At 42.7% G+C, this 27,167-nt stretch overlaps 1 protein-coding gene across 1 annotated transcript in view; it reads right to left on the bottom strand.

Moving 5' to 3' along the window:
* The window catches only part of FRYL (FRY like transcription coactivator), a 416,688-nt gene that overhangs the window by 257,792 nt on the left and 131,729 nt on the right, over window positions 1-27,167 (bottom strand). Inside the window, exon 3 of the mRNA XM_084625954.1 lies at window positions 9,371-9,570. Within this exon, the coding sequence (XP_084482080.1) occupies window positions 9,371-9,490 (120 nt within the window). The 5' untranslated portion in view covers window positions 9,491-9,570. The remainder of the gene's footprint in view (window positions 1-9,370; window positions 9,571-27,167) is intronic.

Here is a 27,167-nt window from a genome sequence, read left to right as displayed (position 1 = left end):
ACCACCCCTCTGAGCAACGTAAGTTATACTGACAGAAGAACCGGTGTAGACAGCACTATGTCAGCAGGAGACGCTCTCCCACTGACATAGCTACCGCCACTTGTTGGAGGTGGTTTAATTATGTCTCCAGTCAGCATAAAGCAGCTACACAAGCACTCTTATCGACTCCGCTGTGTGGCTGTATCACTGTGCCGCTGTAAGCTCGCAAGCATAGACATGGTCTAAGCTGCTTCAGATACTTCTTCCATGTAGCCTTTCAGAAGTGACCTTTATAAGATTCCTACAGTACCTCAAAACTCTTTGCATGCCCAATATACTTTCTCTGCCTAACTATTTTGTCTGAGAGCTCAGTGGGACAGAGACTCTCTCTCCTTACATGTCTATAAAGCAATGAGGCACACAATCTACACCAAAATTAGTACGTGACGTATCCACATTTGCAAGAAAGGAAGATCAGTGTGGTGCTAGAGAGGATACTCTTGGTCTGGAAGATGACTGGATTGTATTCAGTCTTATTTCGAACATTTACAAGATATGGGAACAGAGGACAAAAGATAACCCCAGAGTACAAGATTATATTCATTTGGGACTGTTGCTAATGTCATAACAGCAGCAGATGCCTGAAAGTAAATTTCAGTAAAAGGAGAAAATTAAAGATTGAGATTTTAATTGTCACTTTTCATTTACTGACATCCACGAAAGGCTGTAAAAGATCATTCACAATAAGGGTATTGTAACAGTCCTCTACTGACGTCAATAAGCTGTTATACTCTTTCACTGACTTCAATAAAAGATTGTAATCCACAATGAATAAACCAGTAACTAACATATTACATAATGATAATCCCATGTGTTGAGTGTTCCATCAGCAAATAACAGTTGCTTACCCCACAGTAATTGTGGTTCTGCAAGATGAAGTTAACAGTGTGGATCCCACTGTAAGTGTGCATGGATCTCATGCATGCAAGGTCAGAATCTCTCCAATAGCAGTGTCCAATGGGGCCATGCATGTGCCCTGTGCCTCCTCCTGTGCAAGAGCATAAAGGATGGAGCAGTTACGTTGCAACTCAGAAATGAATGTTAGCTGAGGACTCCTAAAGTGGGGATAGAGGCTAGGTTGTGGGATTTATACTTGAAAAAAAACAAAAATAGTAAGTGTGGGGCAAATACCCATCCTCTCTTCATCAAATAGATATTAATGTTGATCCTACTGTAAGTGACTGACAAGCAGTATCTTATTCAGGAGGGTGAGCATCAGCTGCAACAGTCAAACAAAGACTGGAGTACAGCTTTTCTAAACTTTGCATACCAGTTAGCAGCCATTTCACAACATAATGCTTTACGAATGTTAGCAGATTGTTCCATGTAGCAGCCTTGCAGATTTGGGTTATTGGCAAGTTGCAGAGACATGCTCAAAATGCTGCTTGACCTCCGGTGGAATAAGCCCTAACTATCAGAGGGACATCAGCCACCTAGTAGCACAGAGAGATATACATTATCCATTTTGAAAGTCTTTGGGATAAAATGGCTTGACCCTTTGGAGTGGCCAGCCATAGCTAAAAATAGATGTTAAGACTGACAATGATTTGGTCGTGTCTATGTAATATCGGAGAGCTCTGGATAAATTGTAGGTGTAGAGCTTTTTCTCCACTCACACAGAACAGGGTTTTGGGAGGAACACAAGCAAGTTGATTGATCCAAATAGAATTCCACAATCACCTTGGGGAGGAATTTTGCATAAATGTCTCAGTACCACTTTATAGCTATGAAATGAATTACATGGAGGTTCTGCCATGTGCACCTGCAGCTCACTAACTGTGAATCTGTGAAAGAGGATACTGAGGTCCCACACTGGAGCAGGATCTTTAACCAGTGGGTAGGCATGCATAAGGCCATTAAGAAATTCAGATACCACTGGATAAGAGAAGATTGAAAAGGACTACCAGTGAATGATATGAAAATATTGCCGTCAGATGGACTTTAACTGAACTGAGAATCCAGAGTGTTTTAATTGCAGCAAATAGCCCAAAATCCTTGGTATCGGGATTGGTATTTTGCACCACTTCTAGGCCATGTTGGGCTGTCCATATCAAGAACCTGTTCCGTTTCAAGGAATAAGTTTTCCTCACAGATAATGCCGTGCTCTGTGCCAGGATCTATGAAACATGTGAGGGGCAGTCCACTTCCATGGCACTCAACCAGACAACATCCAGGCCATCAGCTGCAGAACTTTGGGTCTAGATGGAATACTGGACCCAGATCTTGCAATGTCAGGTCTGGCCAATCCAGGAGCCTTATCTGTGATTGTACAGACATCTGCAGTGAATCCATCAGCCAGAATGGTCTCAGCCATAGGGAGCTATGAGGCAGAGTTTCACCTAACCTCATCTAGCTTTGGCAACCATCCTGAGGATTAATGTGATCAGTGGGAAGCTGTAAAGAAGGCCCTAATTCCATGTCAAAAGGAAGGCATCTGGTAGAGATCTCTGGATCATGCCTCCACTGGAACAGAAGTTTGGACATTTAGCATTGTCCCAGGTGCCAAACACCAGATTTTCCCATTGGTGGAATATCAAGCTGATGATGGATTCAGCAGTGACCACTCATAGTTGGTGACAGATTGCCTGCTTAGGAGGTCTGCCAGGTCACAGTTGTCTCCCAGGGCTGTTGGAGATATACAGTGTGGGGAGCATGAGTGTGACAGCATGATCGCATCATTGCAAGAGGAGGCAGAGCACAGTCACCCTTCTTGTTTAGGTAGTGCATTGTGGATGTACTATCTGTCAGTATTTGCACTACTGACTGTCTCAGGACTAGGAGGAATGTCATGCATGCCAGTGTGATGGTTTTGAGCTCTAAGTTGTTTATGTATTTTTTAATTTCTTCCAAGAACCAAGCCTCTGGTATTTGCAGATGATCCATGTGGGCTCCCCAACTTGTACCAGAAGGGTCCATAACTAATGCTCTGGACAATAACACACTAATGCTCTGGATAATAATAGTGACACAATGGCACCCCCTTTCTAAATGTTTTTTGGGAAGCAACCACCAGATCAATTTTGCATGTGCACATGCAATGGAACCACAACTGACTTGCTAATCTGATGCATTGAAGGAAAGTACATCAAATATGAGCCAGAACTGTAGGGGCCCCAGCGAAGGCTAGAAAGCAGTACGTACACACAGATATATGGCCCAATAATGTAAGATAGGTCTGTACCATCACTACTGGATGTGAAATCACAGTCTTCATGAATGATCAGAGAGCAAGAACTCTGTCTTGAGGTAACTAAGCCCTTGCTATGGTAGACTCGATTCTGGGTCCTATGAACTCCATCATCTGGGATGCAATAAAAGAGGAATTCTTGTTGTTCACAAGAAGGCCTAACGGGATGAACAGAAAGAGGGCACAGCTAAGGCTTGTCAAAACTTCCAGCTGTGATATGCCTCTGATCAGCCAGTCATCCAGATAAGACAGACAAATGGATGCCCTTCTTCTTTATGTGCACCAGCACCACAGCTAGGCACTTCATAAAGAATCAATGCTATAAAGAGCCCAAAGAGTAGTACCTTGTACTGATAGTGATTCCGTCTCATTGTAAATCTCAGGTACTTCCTATGGGCTGGGAGGATGCTGATGTGGAAGTAAATTGAAAGCAACAAACCAGTCCTAAGGTTGAGGGGATGGAATAGAGGAGGCAAGTATTATCATCCCATATCTGAGTTGGAGTATGTATTTCTTGAGTATCCAGCATAGGATGAAGACCCCCCTTTTTCCTCTGGAATGAGGAAACATCAGGAACAGAAAACTTTCCCCTATAATCCTGCATAACCTCTTCTACACCTCTTGACAAAGTAACAAGGCCACTTCTGTTTCCAAAAGGCTTTCATGAGAAGGGACAGGGAAGAGAGGCAAGAGAATGAACTGGATGAGTAGCCATGGGCAATAGAGAGAAAAGGTGTGGCCTCCCTCTGAAACTGATGGGGAAAGCCGCCACCCATCCCCTGGTGCATGGAGCCAGGACTGCCAAGCAGAGGGGCGGGACAGGAAGTATATAAGGCAGGCCCTGCAGCTCAATTGGGCTGAAGTCGTTGAGGGAGACAGACGCCTCCCACCCGCTGCTAGAGCGGGAGCCTGAAGAGGACCTCTACAGCACTGAGGACTCACCAGGATTACCAGAGCTGCCAGCCAAGGACGCCAAGATGCTGAGATTGCCACTGGCGACATAACCCAGGGAGACTGAGGACAATCCCGAGGCACAGGTACACAATGAGGTGAGTGTAGGAAGTAGACCAGGGACACCCAACTATAGTCTAGTTGTGTTGTTGCCTGAATCCAGGTCAGCGTGTTTCGGCTGCATCTCCACTGAAAGAGTGGTGGGACCATCTGCCACTGTTGGGCCCTGGGTTGGGACCCGGTGTAGTATGGTGGGACTGGGCTCCCCTACCCCTGCTACCAACTCACCCCTGTGGTGGCAGCCTCCCTACCTTTGGCCAAGAGAACTGTGCTTGTCTGCTGCCTCCCTGAGCTAAGACGTTAGGTGATAGACTGTTTGGTGCTCTGCCATGCCTGAGGGCCTGAGACCCCTAGACTATTTGGTGCTGTGCCCTGCCTGCATGCCTGAGCCCTAGACTGCTTGTTGCTTCACCATGCATGAGGGCCTGAGCTTGTTAGACCATTTGTTGCTCAGTCCTGCCTGAGGCCAGATCCCTGCCTGGACCACTTGCTGCCTGGCCCTGTTTAGAGGGCCAGGTCCACAGAGATTGCTAATCCCCCAGTAACCCTTGTCTTGCCAGGGGCCCAAGAGGGAGGGGGCTTGGTCTTCCTCCGAGGCTGATGGGGAAGTACGGCCACACACTCCTACAGGCAACAATGTCCAATACCCATTTGTCATCTGTGATGTCTATCCATGCCCAGTGGAAGAAGTCAAGGCAGTGTCTGAAGGTCAACTTTGGACTGGTTTTGGCATAGCTCTCACTCATCTTGTCAAACCTGCTACCTCTGGGAGGGAGGTTGTGTGCAACAGAGCATGATGATGGGCACCTCCATGAACAGCAGAGTTGCTTTCTGGGTGGATATTCATGGTGGTAACTGTGAGAGAAAGATGGCGTTCTCTGTTCCTGAGATGGTTGGTACTAGAAGGGTTTGCGGTAAAGTGATAGGGTACAAATGCCCAATGATCTGAGCGGTGCCCTAGAGTCACAGAAGGAATGGAGTACCTCCTCCATTAGTGAACTAAATAAATTCATACTCTGAAAAAGTAAGTCCTCAATTCTCACCGGGACTTCCTTTGGTATTCTGGATTCCTGAAGCCAGGAGGCCCAGCACAATGTAACTGCTGTGGCCATAAAACATGTAGTTGTATTAGATTCATCCATTGCCACTTGTAGCGCTATCTTGGATACCATCTGCCACTCTTCCATCATGCCTTTTACTACTTCACAACTTTCCTGCAGTAGTCAAAATAGGAAAGGAGTCACCTCTCCCCAAATCAGAAAGTTTTCTTTCATGAACAGCACTTGATAATTCACAATGTGGAAATGGGGGGATGCTGAAGAGTAGAAGTTCTGGCCAAAATGGTACATCTCCTAAGGTTCCTTATCTTGACGCCCTTGGTGGATCTGGTCTCCTCCTAGACCAGAGATGACAAGTGACCCCCAGTGTCAGATGAGCATAAAAGTGAAAGCAGCTCTTGGGCAAGAGCTGGTAGGGGGTTTTTTTTCATCCATTTGAGGTCTGGGAGGATGTCTCTACTGGAGCTGAAGCTGCCTTCATGGATGCTCTAAGAGGTGCTACTTGAGCTTTGCATCTCCAGATTTCCACATGCGGAAAGAAAAGGAGTGGCAGATGGGATGTTCGTCAGAGGATGTTGTCATGTTTTCCTGGGATCTGTGCTATGCCCCAGCTTTTAAACAGCCCCTTGGAGAAAACCTTTCAGTGGGCAAGACCGCCCTCCCCACCCCAAGTGTCCCACTCTACCTTCCGTGTAGGACCCACAGCCTCACTGCCTCAGATACTGAGCACCTGGGCTCCTGCATTTCTGTTTCATACTGTGAACTCTGCCCAGTCAGTCCAACTGAGATAATCTCCTACTGAGATTTTTATACTCTTCAGGGATCAATGCTCCTCAGCAAGTATTTGCAGTGACACCAGGAAGCGTTTTCAAAACAGAGTAGAGTTTATTAGTCAACTAGACGTGATAAATCAACCCCCGCTGGATCGATCGCTCCAGAGGTAAGTGTAGACATGCCCTAAGTCATCAGAGGGAGAACAGGGTTTAAATCCAGTGGGTTTTGAGTCTGCCATAGCTAAAGGTAGGTGTGAAGCACCTCACTCTGCTGTACTGGGGGGGGACCTCCTCCATCCATTCTCACTGCTTTCTTCTTCTCCCCGCAACTTTTCTTTTTGGAACACCCAAAAGCTAAAATGAAGCAACTAATAAAAAGGAGAAAAGAAGAAGCATTTCTTCACTGAAATGAGTGCTGAAAAATCAGATGCAGGTCAGACACAACCCAGTTCCATCTTGCTGCACATGGAAAGAGGGAACTGAAGGAGGGTCAAGCCACTCTACCCCTTTATGCTCTCTCACAAGTGCACTAATAGGTACAAGGTGCATGCTAGATGCTGCTATTCAAAAGATTCCGATCTCACGCACACATGGCATATGCATAGCTACAATGGGATCCACATTAACATGTACTCAAAGAGGAATTAACTGTAGTTACCCTTTCCTTGTAACCTTAGGAAAAAAACAAATATTCATTTAAGACAAATATTTTATCAAGGACTTTGGTGAGGAATGTAGGAAATACTAAGTGCAAGTCTTGTAAAAAAAAAAAGTCAAAAAGTTATTATACATCAGGAAAAAAAAGCTATTTTCTCTTACATGCTGTTTCCTTAACTTTTCTGTCACCAGTACATGCAAGATATGAATTTACATCATACCCATCACCACTGATGAGCTGCCAAAATCTTAACAACCACTTCCCTCCCCGCCCCCCAGGACTCCTGCCCCATCCACCCCCCTCCCCTGACTGCCCCTGGAACCAGGCAGGAGGGTCTCGCGGGCCATCGTAGTGGGTGCCCACCCCGCCCTGCCCCTAAGAGCCAGAGGGACCTGCTGGGGAGTCCCGGTGGTGCTTACCTGGGGCAGCTCTCGGGAAGCATCCGGCAGGTCCCTCTGGCTCCGAGGGGCGGGGTAGCGTAGCTGGGGGGGGTGGGGGAAGCAGATCACTGATCACATCAAAAGTGGCACCTTACGCGCCGACTCTGTGGGTGCTCTGGGGCTGGAGCACCCACGGGGAAAATTTGGTTGGTGCAGAGCACCCACCGGCAGCTCCTCTCCACTCTGCCTCCGCCCGAGTTACGCTCCGCCCCACTCTGCTTCTCCGCCCCTCCCCCTGGCTTCCCGCGAATCAGCTGTTCGCCTGGAAGGGCTGAGAAGCAGCTCAGACCCAGGGAGGCAGAGGTGGAGGTGAGCTGGGGCGGGGAGCGGTTCCCCGCGCGCCCCCCCGGTTACCTACTGCAGCGCGGGCGGCCCTCCTCGCGCCCCTGCCAGCCCAGCTCACCTCCGCTCCGCCTCCTTGGGCCTGAGCGCGAAGCCACTGCTTGCTTCTCAGCCCTCCCAGGCTTCCTGTGCAAACAGCTGATTTGTGGGAAGCCCGGGGGGTTGGAGAAGCAGAGAGGGGTGGAGCGTAACTCCGGGGCGGAAGCGGAGCAGAGGTGAGCTAGGGCCGGGGGCAGGGCGGGAAGCTGCCAGTGGGTGCTCTGCACCCACCAAATTTTCCCTGTGGGTGTTCCAGCCCTGGAGCACCCATGGACTCGGCGCCTAAGGCGCACTTTTGATGTGATCAGGGGGGGGAGTGGCTGCTCCCCACCAGCTACGCTACCCTGGTTCTAAAAGGGCTTCTAAATTTAACAACCGGTTCCAGTGAACCGGTGTGAACCAGCTTCAGCTCACCACTGCCCATCACTTTGGTACCTTGACAAAATCATAAATACTAACAAAAGGTCTTTCTTTATTGCTCATAAAAAACAGAAATAATTCAGTCTAAGAATGGAGGTAAAAGAATCATAGTAGGAGCCTTAAGACATTCAGTGTGGGCAATTCTTCTCAGTTCCCCACCTGTGCAACCTTGATTCAGCCCCCTGCAGCCTTTGTAGTATGTTGCAATCTTTAATTACATAATTACATACTAATTTCTTCACAGAACCCCTGCCTCCTTCAGTGCACAGGATGACTGTGCACAATAGTAAGAACTGTAAATGATGCCACAGGAACTTTGTTGTAAATGTTGTCTGTAGGACCCCAGCCTCAATCGTTGCAGAAGCTGGAAGGTGCATAGCGAATGAGGTAGGGGACTGCAAGAAGAGGGACTCTTATAGTTATGTCAACTGAATGCTACCCAGGAGAACTGGATTTCCAGAACAAAGCCAGGTTCCCTGACCGAGACATGAGGCCACCTTAGTAAATATTAGGACAATAAGTAAGAGGTAACAACACAGGGTCAAAAGAGTTAAGGAGTTGAATGAAGGCAAGAACATTAAAAAATTACACAATCATATGGTAGGCTAGCATATATATGCTGGTGGCTACATTTTTTTTTTTTAAACAGCAGTATTATTTTTGATTTAATGCAAGCCTCCAATTAAGTCCATGTAACCAAAGAACAGATGCACTACACATTTATCTGTCATGCTCACAGAGATTGCCACCACAGTTTGGTGTGTTTCTATCTCCCGTTCAGTTTTAAGAAAGCAAGTCACTCAACCAGCTACACAGTTTTCATTGGACAATTAGTTTTCAAACAGACAGGAATTAAGTAATTCCAGATACCCCAGGTTAAATGTTCTGTTTGTTTATTTCAGCATCCGCACATCTGAATCTTTAAACAGGTTTTCAGGTTTAATTCATTTGCAATATACATTGGTCACCCACTCTCTTGTCCAGCTGCCAGAGCCACTGCTACTCAGAAAAAAAACAAAACTCAGCTTTAACATACATTTTCAAAACATTCTTCAAAAGGAATTTCAGGAAGAAAAATGTTAGGCAGTGTTAATGTAAGATTGCTTTTTTGTTCCATTCTGCACTTTTACAGGACTTATAAATACTAAGGGGTTTTGTGTCAATATGTATTCTGGATCCTTAGCAACAGTTTTAGTGAAATGCAGTTAAAAAAAATCCAGTTAGCAACCCTGTTGGCACAGGGCTTTTCAAACCTACCCTCCAAATGACAACCACTATGAAAATTCTTCAACTACAGTATCAGTTCCAGTTCTACATTCATCATTTTTTTTTATAAATTTCTAGTAAGATATTAAATTTCAGACAAACGAGCAATTTAATTGCTACTAAAACAAATGACTCACCAAGGGTTCAGCCATTACAACTTCAATTTTCTTTTCAGCTTGAACAGCAAACTCGGCAAAGAGGCTCTTGATGACATACTCGCCAGGTTTGACATCCGGGTCAATAGTAATGTTAGACATGATGATGCTTCTCTTTTCCAATGCGGAACTGATGTTGGGAGAAACTCTACGTTTACTTACACTGCTGGTGGGTGCTGAGGCTATAGAGAAAAGAAACAAAACCCAAAATTAGTAATAAAGCAATAGACTATCAAGATTTTAAGCACACCATACTACACACAGCACTTCAGGAAACTAGAAATAGAAAAATATTACCTCTATCCTCCACTAAGATTTTCAATTTGTATAATATTAATTTGATTCAAATAAGGGAGTACGGAAAATATAACTTCTCATTTTTACCACTGAAGTGTAAAATCACTCAAAAGGGACACTCAGAATGGTTGAGGGTTACTTGCCTGGATGACTCAGGTGACCAATAAAGGATACCAAGTAAAACTTTGAATATCTCCAGTGAAAGCAATTCCCTAGTATTATTGTATATACTCATTCCTAAGCGGTCACTTTTAATCATACATGTGACTTGCCAAATTTATTATTTCCCTCCCCAAACTCTCCTAAATGTAAGTTTGTTTGTGTTTATATGAGGTATCTAAAATTAAATAGAATATTTCAAATGGGGTCATACTAACACAGATTTTTATTGTTATTTAACACTTATATGCCAAATAGAGCAGATACCTACATTGCTTGTTTTGCACAAAATCAGCCAAATTTATTTCTGAAGAGTCCCTTGAAGTTAGACTTTCACTAGGGAAAAAAACTGGCCCAATACTTCTATTAGTATATGCCAAGACAGCAGCTGTCTTTTTTTTTTTTTTTTTTTGGCAACATAGTTTCAGTGATGACCAGAAACTTTTGTCTGCTATTATTTCACAAGCTGTATATCCTTATTTTGTATTTGTGCATCTGATTAAGAACAGCAATTCTGGGTCAGACCAATGGTCCATCTAACCCAGTATCCTGTCTTCTGACAGTGGCCAATGCCAAGTGTTTCAGAGAGAATGAACACAACAGGCAATCATTAAGTGAACTTCACCTGTCATCCACGGCCAGCTAGGGACACACAGAACATAAGGTTGCATCCCTGACCATCTTGGCTAATAGCCACTGATGGACTTCTCCTCCATGAACTTCTTTTTTGAACCCAGTTGTACTTTTGGCCTTCACAACATCCCATAGCAATGAGTTCCACAGGTTGACTCTGCGTTGTATGAAGAAGAACTTCCTTCTTTTTGTTTTTCAACATACTGCCTATTAATTTCATTGGGTGACCCCGGTTCTTGTGTTATATGACAGAACACACACACACAATTCATGATTTTATAGACTTCTGTCACATTACTCCTTAGCCATGTCTTGTCCAAGCTGAAAAGTCCCAGTCTTTTTAATCTCTCCTCACACAGAACCTGTTCCATACCCTTAATCATTTTTGTTGGTTTCTTCTGTACCTTTTCCAATTCTAATATATCTTTTTTGAGATGGGGCAACCAGAACTGTACACAGTATTCAAGGTATGGGCATACCATGGACTTATATAGTGGCATTATAATATTTTCTGTCTTATTATCTATTCTTTTCCTAATGGTTCCTAACACCCTGTTAGCTTTTTTGATTGCCACTGCACACTGAGCAGATGTTTTCAGAGAACTATCTACAGTGACTCCAAGATCTCTTTCTTGAATGGTAACAGTTAATTTAGACCTCATAATTTTATATGTGTAGTTGGGATAATATTTTCCAATGTGCATTACTTTGCATTTATCAATATTGAATTTCATCTGCCACTTTATTGCCTAGTCACCCAGTTTTATGAGATCCCTTTGTAACTCTTCAGAGTCTGCTTTGGGTTTAACTATCTTGAGTAATTTTGTATTGTCTGCAAATTTTGCCACCTCACTGTTTACCCCTTTTTCCAGATCATTTATGAGTATGTTGGAAATCACTGGTCCCAGTGAAGATCCCTGGGGGGAACACTATTTACCTCTCTCCTTTCCAAAAAATAACCATGTACTCCTAACCCTTTGTTTCCTGTCTTTTAACCAGTTACTGGATTAATGTGAATTTCTCCCTATGCAAGTTTCTCTAAATTATTCTTTATTTAAACTAATTCTAAATATTTCAGACCAGTTTGTTTCTTTTGCAAAGTTTTAATTTTGATTTTAAACACTTGCTTACAAGTTAACTAATTCTATGAGCTTTTTATCATCCACATCTTTAACTAGAGTGTATTCTTTTTCTTCTTTGAAGCCATTAATGAAAATACTGATTACTACTGGGGCTAGACTTTTTGGTAACCCACTTAATAGCTTCTTTCTATGTGACTCAACAACTAGTAACTACGGTACTCTGTCCAATTTCAGTAAATTACATTTCTATGTAATCCACACTTCTGATCACTTCAGCATGCTACTATTATCAGATAATGAATTCATTTCACACAGCCTGGTGTAAAGCTATCTCAGGCAATTTCCTATTCAACTAGTATTCATATTACAATACATCAACAAAACTTACATTAATTAGCAAACTTTTTGATAAATTCAATATTCGGCACACATACAAACATACTTCTTCAATACATACAACTACATCTCTCTTATTAGCAAGATTTTAAAAGCGCTCCTGAAAGCCATAATTATTTAGTAATTCTTAAAAAATATATGACAACCATGTTCTGTGTCTGAAGTGACTGGTTTTATAACTGTGTCTGAAGTGACTGGTTTTATAACGAATACTGCTAGTGCATAAATGAGAAAGTAAACAAAAATAACCACAGTACGTTTCAGCTCTCTTAGAAATAGAGAGGAAAAAATAAGCCAAGTGGGGAAAAAAAGGATGACATTGTTAGGAAAGAAGTGTTATTTTCAAGTATTTAAGTGCGTTCCAAACAATGACCAGATGGAAAAAAAACCTTTAAATAAACTGTGACAATAATGCTCTTTTAGGCTTATATGGTTATCAGGGAGGGTTTTTCCCTCTTTAAAAAATTAGAGCTTAAAGTATGGAAAATAATACTGTATGACCTTCAAAATAAAAACTACAGAAGTTGCAACAGCTATACTTTTTAGTGAGATTCAATATTCAACATCCCAAAGAAAAAAAGCATTCATGAGAAATTTAATTTATAATCTTCATTTTAAGGGTCTTGGTCATTTTACATAAATTCTTATCAGACTAAACTATTAAGTTAAAGACTAAAGAAGAAATGTGGTGTTAACTTTATACTGTAAGTCAAAGAACCTATTCATATGAGTTTTTTCTTAATTCAGTGCAGGTGAAAGGTACAAGGTTGACACCAATAAAAAATAAGAATCTGTGAGAATGCCAATATCACAAGCAAAATTACTTCAGCAAACTCTAAGGAATCTTTTCAACAAATGCCATCGTTCTAAGGTAGTGGTCCCCAAACTGTGGGGCATGCCCCCTAGGGCGGTGCAGAGGAAAGTTCGGGGAGCACGGTGGGGGCGGGGAGGGAGCGCCACCCAGTCCTGCTCTTCCCCCAGCTCTGCTCCAGCCCTTCCCCCGGTCCCAGCCCCCAACCACAGTTGTGGTCCCAATATCAGTGTTCCAACATCAGTTCCAGGAAGCAAAAAACTAAAACAGCAAAGCCCAAGCCAGAGTTATCAATGACATCTTGGTTGTCAATGTGAATGATCAGAGGGAAAATACAGAAGTATAAACCAACTCTCCCTCAGAATATAAATCAGAGACTATTTTGCACTCTCTTTGAGGAAAAGCTTTAGCTAGGGTTTACCCCACTTGAAGAACAGACGATGAAAGACAGAGTGCTTGAGAGACGGCTTATGCCATTGACTGAAAATCCTATTCTGTTTTCTCCCGTAGGTGAAGAGCTCTTGGAGTGATCTGATGGTGGATGCTGTACTCCAACAAAACAGTTTCCTAACATAGCGGGCTGCACTGAGCATCACGTTAGGAGTTGGTATAATACATAATCTTAGTCTGTCAGGATTAGGACATGTTTCGATTTCATTAATGGGAAAAAGCTATACAGGTTACATAAATAAATCTCAACTGCAGAACACTGATGTGGAGCTTCATCTCCAGTAGAGTCCACAAACTTTAAATAGTGCAGTGAGCTAGATAAGCTTCCAGCCCACTGCAGATAGTGTCGCAGAAGGCAAATGACATAAGAAGAGAACTCCTGACAGCCAAATTCCTGCTTCACCTCATTCCCACCCCCAGCATTCTTGAATATTCTGTATCATTGTAGCTCAGATACCCCTAGCAACAAGACTTCTGGGCACCAAAGCTTTGGCTCTTCCAGGAGAGGAGAAACAATTGAAAGATCCCTACTAGGCTGAAGCCACCAATACTAACAGATGCACAGCTGGAACTGGTTCCTGACTCCTCATGATGTTGAAGGGAGAATCTGCAGGGGCCATTGCTGGAACCTCTACACACCTCTGTGACGATGACAGAGACGTCAAGGAACATCTCACCTAAGTACCTTTATTGTAGGAAGAAAGTGTGTCTTAAAGCTTTGGTACTCTCACTATGAAGGAAGAGGAAGGACCTATCAGAACTGTACCTTCATTTCTCCTTCTAGCCAGAAAACAAATCTGGATGGTGAGACACCCATGTCAAGTTCGAACCTTGAGACCTCTTAGCATAGTTCAGTACTGTAGGGCTCCAAACAACTACTTTCATACCCCTGTTCAACCAGGACCAGATTAGCCTCAGCAAAGAATTGCTGAATCTACATTTTATGACAGGTTTCAGAGTAGCAGCCGTGTTAGTCTGTATTCGCAAAAAGAAAAGGAGTACTTGTGGCACCTTAGAGACTAACCAATTTATTTGAGCATAAGCTTTCGTGAGCTACAGCTCACCACAAGTACTCCTTTTCTTTTTACATTTTATGAGTGGATCTTCAGAGTTCAGATGGCCATCAAGGGTGCTAGACACTCAGTACTGAACTGTCAAGTTAGACAAGAGTGAGGATTGGGACTGTTAGGCCTAAAGTCACTTTGGCAAACAGACCTCAACAGTCCAGTTGCTTCTTGAAGTCAATGATGTCTGAAGAGACATCGCCATAAGTAGACATAGCTCTCCCAATACTTCAGCTGGAGAAGACTATCAGATCTAACACGTCAGCACTGCAACTTTCTCCCTAATACTAGGGGAACCAAACATGGGTGTCTAATGGACATCACAACATTAAGTGGAAGGACTCCAAAGACTCAAGATACAAAGAGTAACTTTTCAATGGGGCCGGGGGGGAAGGGGAATCAGCCTAATGGCACCAACATTAGGGAAAAGGGAAGCAACTAAAGAGGCCCGGGCCTCCAACAATGCATGGTATGGCATGGACACTAACATTTATTGTGGTTTTTTAAAAGAAAAAAACTAAATAAAAAAAAAGCACCCACCCCCTTAAAAAAACAACAATATGAGAATCATCAGGGATACCAAGTGTGCTCTGAACTCAATGCACCTTCAATGGTCAAAAAGAAATTAGGGGCAATTAGGGCCACTCTCCCCTCATTTCATACACTCAGAACTCTGCATCATGTAAGGATAAGTGGCCCTAACAGGCATTCTCTAGAAAATTCAAAGTACCACGGGCATTTTTCCCCTAAAAACTGGCAATTCTCAAAGGAGAATATAATCATTTGTTGGAAGTGTTCAGTTCGATTTTTCTTAGTTTATATAATCAAGCTATTATTTCTTGGAACCTTTTTTTCCTTGCAACTGTTTAAAAAATAAACTTCCAAGCTCCTAATGATTCCATCTGCTACAGGAACTAAATGCAAAGATAGAATGCAGATCCTTTCCCTTTGAAATATGTTGTAAATGAAAGGCACATTAAAGGACCAAATCCTTGCTTTGAAATGTACGAGACTATATTTTGAAAACGATTCTCAAAATACATATTAATTTCAAAAGAACTAACAGAAACAGAACTGAAAAATTCCTTTGGCCTCAAAAGTTTAAAACCTGATTAGTTTTGAAACTTGAGGCATGGAGCTTGTTGTTACCTTTCAGTCAGTTCTCTAACTGCCAGAACAGCTGCACAGGAACTGACTTGTAAAAGGTATACATGTTTTGTACACTGTGAAATGAGAGGTGTAGAGAAGAAACTGAGTTCTGATGTGCATATGTATCAAAAGCATTATTATATTTTATATTAATATAGTGACTTTTGAGACAATTTTAAAGTTGCTTTCAACACTCCTGGAAAGTATTTAATATTACAATCATTTAAAATGGAAGCACAGGCAGGTTAAGTGACTTTCAGTCACACAGCAAGTTAATGTCAGAGCCCGGAATAGAATCTCGAAGTCCTGACTCCAAGATTATCTCTAATTATTGATCTATTGGTTCAAATAAAATGACAGAATACACCCTTTTCCTGTTCAATGTGCAATCTGGGTGGTGTACAGAGAATGAAGCACTGCTAAGTATAATTCTCCTGGTTTAATATAGGCTCCCATGCCCTATTCATTGCATGCCATGCAATATAAACAAGGGAGTAATGATAGCAGTAAGGAGGTGATTTTACCTCTGCAGACAGCATTGGTAAGACAGATACTGGAATACTGCATATTGTTCTGATGTCCACCAGTTCTGGTGGCATTGCTCAATTAGATTATCCTGAATAAGGGGAATATCTCTTATTGATTTAACATATAAAATATCAAAAGGAGCCTGGGTCAAAGATATTACCTGAACGCGTGTGTCAATTTGGAATTTTTGGTGACTTTGGCTGTTCAGCTTGGGGAACCCAAACAAATGTGAGAAGAAAAATGGACATTTCAGAATGCAACATTTTTAAATGTTTGCCTACAGATGACAGTAACATCTTTCTTTTAAGATTACACTGAGAATGTAACTATCTTATCTTCAGTAAAAATCCCAATGCAACTTACAGTCACTACTGATGATCCCAAAATGTATGACATTGTTAATGGTTCATATTGCTGGTTCTCATCTCATATATAGTAATGTTTATGTTCTATGTGTTATGAAAAATTAATAAATAAGTTTTTAAAATTTCTGGGAAGGAGAGGAGGCAGGAGTCTGTGTGTCTGCTTATTTTTAATAAATACAACAGATTCTAAGGCTAATTTATAATCTATTACTAGATTTCTTAACTGTGTTAAGCAGCATGATTATTTCAGATATTTATATTAAATGATATCCATTTAGTATTGAATAAAAGTCATGAATTTAAATTTTGATATGTCTGCAAAAAATATGGATTTTAAACTGCATATTCAAAGGCATCTCATTATAAAAGAAGTAATATATCTCTCTCTCTGTAGCTCTGCTGCCACCAAATTAGAAAAACTGTATGCCATTCTGGGTAACTCATTATCTAAGAAAAAAGAAAAGGAGGACTTGTGGCACCTTAGAGACTAACCAATTTATTTGAGCATAAGCTTTCGTGAGCTACAGCTCACTTCATCGGATGCACTGAGCTGTAGCTCATGAAAGCTTATGCTCAAATAAATTGGTTAGTCTCCAAGGTGCCGCAAGTCCTCCTTTTCTTTTTGCAGATACAGATTAACACAGCTGCTTCTCTGAAACCTGTCATTATCTAAGATATATTAAACTACTTCATACGAAAGGTCAAGTATGCAACAGACTACACGATGATAAAATATTGGCTACAATTTTGTTCCAATTCCAAATTTGTCATTCTTTGTCCTACTAGCAAAAGTACATCTCTTGTCCTAGCAAGAATTACTGCTTGTGCTACTACACTGATCAGATTCTACCAATGATACCTACAAAATTTTTCTGATACTCTTAAAATAAGGAGAAAAGTTATGTCAAGTACCAAATGTGTTTAAAAGTATTACATTACTACAGAATGAAATCTGGAATTAAAACCATATCACTCACAATAGTACAAAAAACAAAATACTACATTCACAGTTCTTTGAACACACTGAACATTATTCATTTAAACAATGTCCTGTTTGTTTATTCTGTTTTCATGATCTAACATTGTGAGCTGCTATGTGGGAAATCTGTGAGCAAGTGCCCCTATCGTGCTGTAGAAAGTATCTGTAAAACAGCTTGTTTGGTTGCTAGGGTCACTCCAAATTGTTTAGATAATTTCAGGGAACAGTAAAAATATAAAAGATAACTAAACATACATATATTGTATGTTTCGGTTTCAGAGTAGCAGGTTCAAGGACAAGGCAAAGTTTGTACCTTGGGGAAGAGGTTTTTCATAGAATCATAGAATCATAGAATATCAGGGTTGGAAGGGACCCCAGAAGGTCATCTAGTCCAACCCCCTGCTCAAAGCAGGACCAATTCCCAGTTAAATCATCCCAGCCAGGGCTTTGTCAAGCCTGACCTTAAAAACCTCTAAGGAAGGAGATTCTACCACCTCCCTAGGTAACGCATTCCAGTGTTTCACCACCCTCTTAGTGAAAAAGTTTTTCCTAATATCCAATCTAAACCTTCCCCACTGCAACTTGAGACCATTACTCCTCGTTCTGTCATCTGCTACCATTGAGAACAGTCTAGAGCCATCCTCTTTGGAACCCCCTTTCAGGTAGTTGAAAGCAGCTATCAAATCCCCCCTCATTCTTCTCTTCTGCAGGCTAAACAATCCCAGCTCCCTCAGCCTCTCCTCATAACTCATGTGTTCCAGTCCCCTAATCATTTTTGTTGCCCTTCGCTGGACTCTCTCCAATTTATCCACATCCTTCTTGAAGTGTGGGGCCCAAAACTGGACACAGTACTCCAGATGAGGCCTCACCAATGTCAAATAGAGGGGAACGATCACATCCCTCGATCTGCTCGCTATGCCCCTACTTATACATCCCAAAATGCCATTGGCCTTCTTGGCAACAAGGGCACACTGCTGACTCATATCCAGCTTCTCGTCCACTGTCACCCCTAGGTCCTTTTCCGCAGAACTGCTGCCTAGCCATTCGGTCCCTAGTCTGTAGCTGTGCATTGGGTTCTTCCGTCCTAAGTGCAGGACCCTGCACTTATCCTTATTGAACCTCATCAGATTTCTTTTGGCCCAATCCTCCAATTTGTCTAGGTCTTTCTGTATCCTATCCCTCCCCTCCAGCGTATCTACCACTCCTCCCAGTTTAGTATCATCCGCAAATTTGCTGAGAGTGCAATCCACACCATCCTCCAGATCATTTATGAAGATATTGAACAAAACCGGCCCAGGACCGACCCTTGGGGTACTCCACTTGATATCGGCTGCCAACTAGATATGGAGCCATTGATCACTACCCGTTGAGCCCGACAATCTAGCCAGCTTTCTACCCACCTTGTAGTGCATTCATCCAGCCCATACTTCCTTAACTTGCTGACAAGAATACTGTGGGAGACCGTGTCAAAAGCTTTGCTAAAGTCAAGAAACAATACATCCACTGCTTTCCCTTCATCCACAGAACCAGTAATCTCATCATAAAAGGCAATTAGATTAGTCAGGCATGACCTTCCCTTGGTGAATCCATGCTGGCTGTTCCTGATCACTTTCCTCTCATGCAAGTGCTTCAGGAAACCTAAAGAATAAGCTTAGGGGTCTTTCATGCAGGTCCCCACATCTGTACCCTAGAGTTCAGAATGGGGAAGGAACCTTGACATGGTACAATATATGGTACACTAAAGACCCCCTAAGCTTATTCTTACAAGCTTAGGTTAAAAACTTCCCCAAGGTACAAACTTTGCCTTGTCCTTGAACCTGCTACTCTGAAACCGAAACATACAATATATCCTTAAGATCAAAAGGCAAGGCAGGCTATTAGTAAGTTAAAACTTAAAGCTAAATTGTATTATTTTAAACTTAAGAAATACACCATTAACATTTTAGTGTTTGCTATCAGTTTATATTTTAATCAAGATCTTGTAAGACCAAAATGAGGCAATACCTTTAATATGAAGATTTGTGAGCATGCTTATCTACTTTGCAGTCTCCATCTACCATGTACAGCATCAATTCAGTAATATATTTGAGCGCAAGATTAATCCCACCAATTTCAATGGAACTACTACATGCTTAAAGATAGGAATGAGCTTGAGTACCTTGCTGAATCAGGACCTATGCCTGCTCAGTTCTTATGACCAGGCAGGCAGAAATATAAATAACCCATTAATGGGAGCAATCCTCTTGGCTATTGCTATGTATAATAGCCAGTATTGCTAACCTCTAAAGATCAAAAATCTTGAATCAGAGCGCAGAAAATCATGCGATTAGTTAGGCCAATCATGAGTTTTTATATACATCATCAAACCATGTTTTCTAGTCTGCCTTTTGACTTTTTAACTCCCTCTACTCTTCTAGCTATGTGTGAGAGATAATTTCAGGTTGAAAAGTCAACCTTTAATGCATACAAAAACTTATCTCCTTGGCTGCTCAGATGGAGACTCCACCTACCTTCTCCTCACTTCTAAGTTAGGGAAACTGCCAAATATTTCCTATTACTGTCTCTTCCTATCCACTCCTCCCCTGCCTCACTGCCATCCAGGGCTTCTACTTGACCTGGATCCCAAGTACATGAGCCCCTTGAACTACAGAGTGGCAGCCATTTTGCCTGTGGGCATGGCTTCAATCTCACTGAAAACGGGGGGAAGTTGCAACCAGTTTTATTAAGGGACAGCTTTCTTTCCACATGCAGATAGACTGTAGAGAAATGGCAGCCATTTTTCTGTCTTTATCCCATTTGACAGCATTTTGAAGAAGAGAAAATGTGTAAGTTGGCAGCCTTTCATTATGTTTTCATGAGAGGGGGGGCAAAAAAGAAAAAAAAATCTAAAACCAGTTGGCAATAGCGAATACCTAACTGATCACAAGAAGAGGTCACATCGAGCTGTTCATGAAAAAATGTTTACCTTTCCCCAGATAGATCTGTGGCAGGAAATTTGAGAATTTCAGGAACTCTGATGTTAACCTTTTGGAGGTGCCTTCCGACCTTTCGCTAGAGAGGGCAGAGCTTCAAGGCTTATAATACAAAACACTGTCTAGAAAAGTAAGTTCTCCTTGTCAGCCTATGCTCATTGGCAGCTCAGAATCCTACTTCCAGGACTCCGAAATTTAACCATGTTCTCAGCCTCACATGTACTTAGTCAGCACATTATATCCAGTGTTTACTGCATTAACTTAACTTTTGTTTATATAAAATGTATGTATATGCATTTGACCCTTCTAGCATGTTGAATGAATTTTTGTTCATCTGTAGCAATTGTAATCTATAGTCATTTTAAATTAAGATAAAATGTAATAAAGTAAGCTTAAATAAAAATGTACAGATCCAGCACAATGTAGCCCCAATCATGACTGCTTCCTCTACATACTACTATAATATAAAGGTATAACAACAACAAAATTAAACAAATCCCTGACCAGGTAAAACAAAATGACATGGAGTTCTTATTGAGGCCCTTTGTATATGCAGAGAAATGTTTTAATTAGTGTTAAGCTAGTTTTTATGAAGTACTTCAAATATAAAAGGCATTATAAAATACATCATCCCCACCAAAGCAGACCTCCATCAGCAGGACACCCCTTACATTGTAAGTGTTGCTCTCAACACGACACCTACACATCGTCCCCAAGGAAGCTGGACTACTGATATCTCAGCCCATTCCAGGTCCTCCAACAGATTAATCTGGTGGCCTTCAAACTCCAGCTATCCAATATGCTGAAGGTGCATCCAGTGTTCCATGTTTCCATACTGAAGAAGTACAATGACTCTTCCCCTGGACAGATACAGCCATCTCCTTCTCCCTTCATGGTCCAAGGACAAGAAGAATACCTGGTGAGGCAGATCTTGGACTCCAAGGGAAGCCCACGAACCTCGTTAACTAGGAAGATTCTGGTCCAGATGATCATTCGTGGGAGCCAGTCGGCAACATACATACACCCGACCACCTACTTCAGGAACTCCATTGGTCATAACCCGACAAACTGGGCCCAAAGACATCTAATAGGCATCTTTTGAAGGGGAGTGGGGGGAGGATGAGATGAGTTATCTGAGCCTGAACCCGCTTAAACCTGGTAAGTCATCCCTGAGTCAGAGAGTGTGATGAGTCATCAGAAGCAATTATCTGTAGGTCTTCTCCATGTAAGTCTACCAGAGTTCAACCAATCCACAGGCAAGGCTCCACCTAGATGATCCCAAAGCCAGTATATAGGCTCCTAAGGGAAGGAGCCTCTCCAGCCTGCTCAGCGTCACTACCTAGCCAGGAACAGTATTGCCAGCAATTTCAATAGACTGCCCTTGCTCCTGCTCCAGCCTCTCCAGCTCCATCCTGTGCCTATTTCCATGCTAGCCAGACCCTGTTCCAGCCTGCATGTGCTCCTGCCTCAACGAACCACCTGTTGATTCTGATAACTTGCCATTTATTATACTATGACTGTCTGGGAAGGGAGTAGTTTTCGATAGCATGCATAGGTAGCCTACTTTCTTGGTGGCAAAAGAGGATAACATGAAATCACAAACAATTCAAATTTGGGGAATTCTACCAATTATGACTGGGTGTACTGACTAAATCAACCTGCCTGTCACCTTTACAACCTGCATGCTATGCTTACCTTCAAAATAACGTGAAGCATTGGAGACAATGAATTCTAAACATCAGACCCCATAAATGCTTAGTAAAATATAATACTTGAATATTGTGTAACACCATATATTTTGGAAAAGTATCTAATGCTCAGGCTCATTATTATTCACATACCATATGTACTCGTTCGTTTATAAGCCGACCCCTGCCCCGCAAGATGGATAGGTAAAAATAATAAAAACAGTCTGACCCTTTCATAAGCCGATCCTATATTTCAGGGGTTGGCAAACTTTGGCTCCCGGCCTGTCAGGGTAAGCCGCTGGCGGGTCGGGATGTTTTGTTTACCTGGAGCGTCTGCAGGCATGGAGCCCCTTCCCGCAGCTCCCATTGGCTGGGAACGGCGAACCGCAGCCACAGGTTGCTGAGGGGATCCATGCCTGCAGATGCTCCAGGTAAACAAAACAACAATGTATTAGATATTGAATTCAATGATTTCACAGAGCTTAAAATCATCACATTTTGGTGTAGACCCGTTTATAAGCCGACCCCCACTCATTGATGAGTCACTTTTTTTACCAAAAATATTCGGCTGATGAACGAGTACATACAGTATAAATATTTTTCCCTGTGTTTTGTTTTAAAGCCAGAAGGAAACACCCCTTATAGAGCAGCATGAGCCTATTGGCCTGATTGGTGCTGCCTCCTCAAATATAGAAGTCAAACTATGCCTATGGTGCCACTACAAAAAATGAAATCAAGAAGAGGAAAGAAGCAGACAAATGCATACCACTGTGTCGTAACTTTGAAAAAACAAATATCCCATTAACCAAAAACGAAACAAAAAAACATTTCACAGCAATAGCAAGCAGCAACATGAGTCATACCTCACAGGCAACAGCACACTGAGCTGTCAACAAAGGAAATGCCATCAAAATGAACAGTATAGTGAATAAATAAAACAAAATTCTGTAACTTAACAGTGGGCACTTGATTCTGCTCTGTTTGGGGAAAAGCGCTTAACTCCACGATAGCTGGAACATGAATAGGGCCTTACCAAATTCATGGTCCATTTTGGTCAATTTCATGGTCATAGGATTTTAAAAGTCGCAAATTTATGATTTCAGCGATTTAAATTTGAAATGTCACTGTGTTGTAATGGTAGGGGTCCTGACTCAAAAAGGAGTTAGAGGTGGGGAGGATTGCAAGGTTATTGTGAGGAGGTTGTAGTACTGCTACGCTTACTTCTGCATTGCTGCTGGCGGTGGCACTGCCTTCAGAGCTGGGTAGCTGGAGAGCAGCGGCTGCTGGCCAGGATCCCAGCTCTGAAGACAGAGCTGCCACCAGCAGCAGCACAGAAGTAAGGATGGCATGGTATGGTATTGTCACCCTTACTTCTGCACTGCTGCCTACAGAGCTGGGCCCTTAGTCAGCAGTTACCACTTCCAGCTGCCCAGCTCTGAAGACAGCAGCGCAGAAATAAGGGTGGCATTGTATGGTATTGCCATCCTTAATTCTGCACTGTTGCTGGCGGGGTGCTGCCTTCAGAGCTGGACATCCAGCCAACAGCCACCGCTCTCTGGCTCCCCAGCGCTGAAGGCAGTGCAGAAGTAAGGGTGGCAATGTCGTCCCAAAATAACCTTGTGAACCCCCAGCAACTCCCTTTTGGGTCAGGACCCCCAATTCGAGAAACACTGGTCTCCTCTGTGAAATCTGTATAGTATAGTGTAAAACACGGGTCAGCAAACTACGGCCTGCGGGCCAGATCCGGGTTTTGGATCTGGCCTGCAGGATTGCCACCCCCATGGCGCCCTGGGCCGCCCCGCTGCTCCCAGAAGTAGCTGGCACCATGTCCCTGTGGCCCCTAGGGGATAGGGGGCAGAGGGCTCAGAGGGCTCAGAGTGCTACCCTTGCCTGTGTGTACATCCCCCGAAGCTCCCATTGGCCAGGAACAGGGTAAGCGGCGCCGGGTTGGAGCCCAAACACCTCCTGCACCCCGCCCCCCAACTCCCTGCCCTGAGCCCCCTGCCAGGACCCCAACCCCCTGCCACACCCTGCACCCCAACCCCCTGCCCTGAGCCCCCTCCGGCACTCCTCCCTGCACCACTGCTCTGAACCCCCTCCAGCACTGTGCACCCCCTCCTGCACCTCAACCCCATTCCCTGAGCCCCCTCGTACACCCCGCACCCCTCTTCTGCCCCAACCCCTTGCACTGAGCCCCTTCCTGCACACCACACCCCCTCCCACACCCTGCCCCAGCCCTACATGTATGGGCCTGCATGCACTTTCCCCACCCTGATGTGGTCCTCAGGCCAAAAAGTTTGCCCAGCCCGGTGTAAAAGCACACCAAAAAGCAGATTTTATGAGAGAAGACCAGATTTCACGATCCGTGACGTGTTTTTCATGGCCATGAATTTGGTAGGGCCTTAATCATGAAGCACTATAAACCAGTGAAAATTATATCATATATTGCCCTTTTCTTTTGAATCTTTGACAGACTCACTGAAGTGTATATAATAAAATGAAAATAAATGCCTTACTCTGGCCATTCAATCCAGAAACATCTTATTTCAGCATTTCTGTACTTCAACAGAAGGTGCGATTGCAGCTCAGATAGGCATACCCATGCTAGTTTTAATCTAGCGAGCACAGCTAAAAATAGCAATGAAAACGCAGCAGCATGGGCTTCAGCGAGGGATGTACAAGCCTGCCTGGTTCTTCTTGGTACATACTCGCATTGCTAGCCCGTGCAATTGTGCATTCACTGCTATTTTTAGTCATGCTAGGTAGATTAAAGTTAGCATAGGTATGCCTATGCGAGCAGCAATCACACCTTAAATTACAGTGTAGATATACCCAGAGAGTCAGAACTGCAGAGTTCTATTCCCCACTCTCCTGCTAACTTCAACTACCTTGATCAAAAAGAATAAATAAGGACAGTACAGAGCACTTACATAGCACTTTCCATTTATTTATTAATTAAGCCTAAACATTTTTGTGAGGTAAATTATTTAATCTCTCTATGCCCTATTTAACCTATTTGTAAAATGGAAACAGGAGGATTTGTCTATTTCAGGGTGGTGTTGTGAAGTTTAATGTTTGTAAAGTCCCACTGTGGATGGTTCTTTGATTACTTGCACATTGAGAAGAAGCTGTCAAAACAGCTAACCGGATGTAAGGAACCCATTAGGAAAGGGATAGATAATAAAGACAGAAAATATCATAATGCCACTACATAAAGCCATGGTATCCCCACATCTTAAATACTGCATGCAGTTCTGGTCATCTCAAAAAAGATATATTAGAACTGGAAAAAATAGAAGTGGAAAAAACAGAAGGGCAACCAAAATGATTAGGGGTATGGAACAGCTTCCATATGAGGAGAGATCAGACTTTTTCTCTTAGAAAAGAGATAACAAAGGGGTGACATGATCGAGGTCTATAAATTTATTCACTTATACACACCATTCATAAGTGTTTATTTAGCCCTTTACATAAACACACAAACCAGGTGTCATCTAATGAAATTAATAGCAGCAGGTTTAAAACAAACATAAGGAAGTACTTCTTCACATAACGCACAGTCAACCTCTGGAACTCGTTGCCAGAGGATGCTGTGGAGGCCAAAAATATAACAGTTCAAAAAAGAATTAGATAAGTTCATGGAGTATAGGTCCATCAATGGCCATTTGTCAACATGCTAAGGGACGTAAGGCCATGCTCTGGGTGTCCATAAACCTCTTTGTGCATGAAACTGGATGACAGGGGATGGATCACTCGATAATCGCCATGATCTGTTCATTCCCTCAGAAGCATCTGGCACTGGCCATTGTCGTAATACAGAATGCTGGGTTAGATGGAGATCTGCCCTGGTACGGACATTGTTATGTTCTTAAGGAGTTTCATGTGTGTTTATAGTCTAGCCAAGGTCTGGAATAAATTACAGTAATATAAACAAAAATAAATGAGTATGGTATCAATGTACTGCAGATATGCTTATTTCAGATGAAAGCGCATGAATGCCTAGAGTACATTTCCCAGTGAGTCAAATCTTGAGGATGACTATATTAAATCAAAAATATCTCAAACACATTTTGGAAGCCATTATGATGCTAGCACAACAGATTATCCAGGGGCAGCTATTAGCCTCCCCTCAAAATACAGACTATTCTACTGTTCAGTGACATAATGCTTGTGTATATTCGAGGAAAGTTTTAAAATCTATTGTATGTCTGTTTTTATTTGCCATTTCAAGTGCCCCATATTTTCTCTCTTCCAACCTTTCTCTCATTTCTTCTTTCTCCCTCCCCTATTTTCTACTGCTCTCTTTCTCTGAAAAATAGGTACTCCTATCTCCTCTTATTTTGTTTAAGACAGGAAGAGTCTCTTGTTCTCTACAAAAAGAAAAGGAGGACTTGTGGCACCAAGTGAGCTGTAGCTCATGAAAGCTTATGCTCAAATTAATTTGTTAGTCTCTGAGGTGCCACAAGTCCTCTTTTTCTTTTTGCGGATACAGACTAACATGGCTGCTACTCTGAATCTTGTTCTCTGCTTTCTCTCTATTCTTCTGCATTCCACAACCAAAGTGAGTGGCTGTAATCCTTGTGCACAATACCATGAGTCAGCCACAATCCAACTCATTTCCCACGAATTACCCAAAATTCAAGTAAAAGGATTGTTAATGTAAACCTCAGTATTTATTATTTCATAATGTAAATAATTACATCATTTTGTTGTGTGTATGCCTTAAATAATAGTGAGGTATACTTATATTTGACTAGACTGATCAATATAACTGTATGATAAATGCCTATTTAAATTACAGACTTTGTCCAGACCCACTAAAGGGCATAGTGGTAATTCTAAGCTATCTAATACCATAAAGAACTAGACCAGATAACAGTCTTGGAATAAATAAGTGAGCTGTTGCAATTTATTTTTTGTATATTGTAAGCGGGGGAACAGTCCCGCTATTGTGAGGAACTTTCCTGGCTTCTGCACTACCCCAGTGAAGTGGGCTAGCAAAAGGATCCGAGTCCTCGCTCCCACTTCCTTTACCCAGTGGCCTCCCTGCCCTTGAGGACTCCCCTTCCACTCTTCTGTCTGGCAGAGTCCTTGTAACCCCAATAAGGCTGGGCCCAGGATTCCTGGGGGGCTCGATCCCCAACCCTGCTGTGGTCACCTAGAACAGGGGCTAGGGTGTCCCCACTCCGGAGCAGTCTCTCTGCAC

The sequence above is a fragment of the Lepidochelys olivacea genome, assembly GCF_965140295.1.
Source record: "Lepidochelys olivacea isolate rLepOli2 genome assembly, chromosome: 4".
In the NCBI taxonomy this organism is placed as follows: Eukaryota; Metazoa; Chordata; order Testudines; family Cheloniidae; genus Lepidochelys; species Lepidochelys olivacea.
The sequence above is the reverse complement of the archived record's forward strand: the minus strand, read 5'-3'. Positions and strand labels throughout refer to the sequence as shown.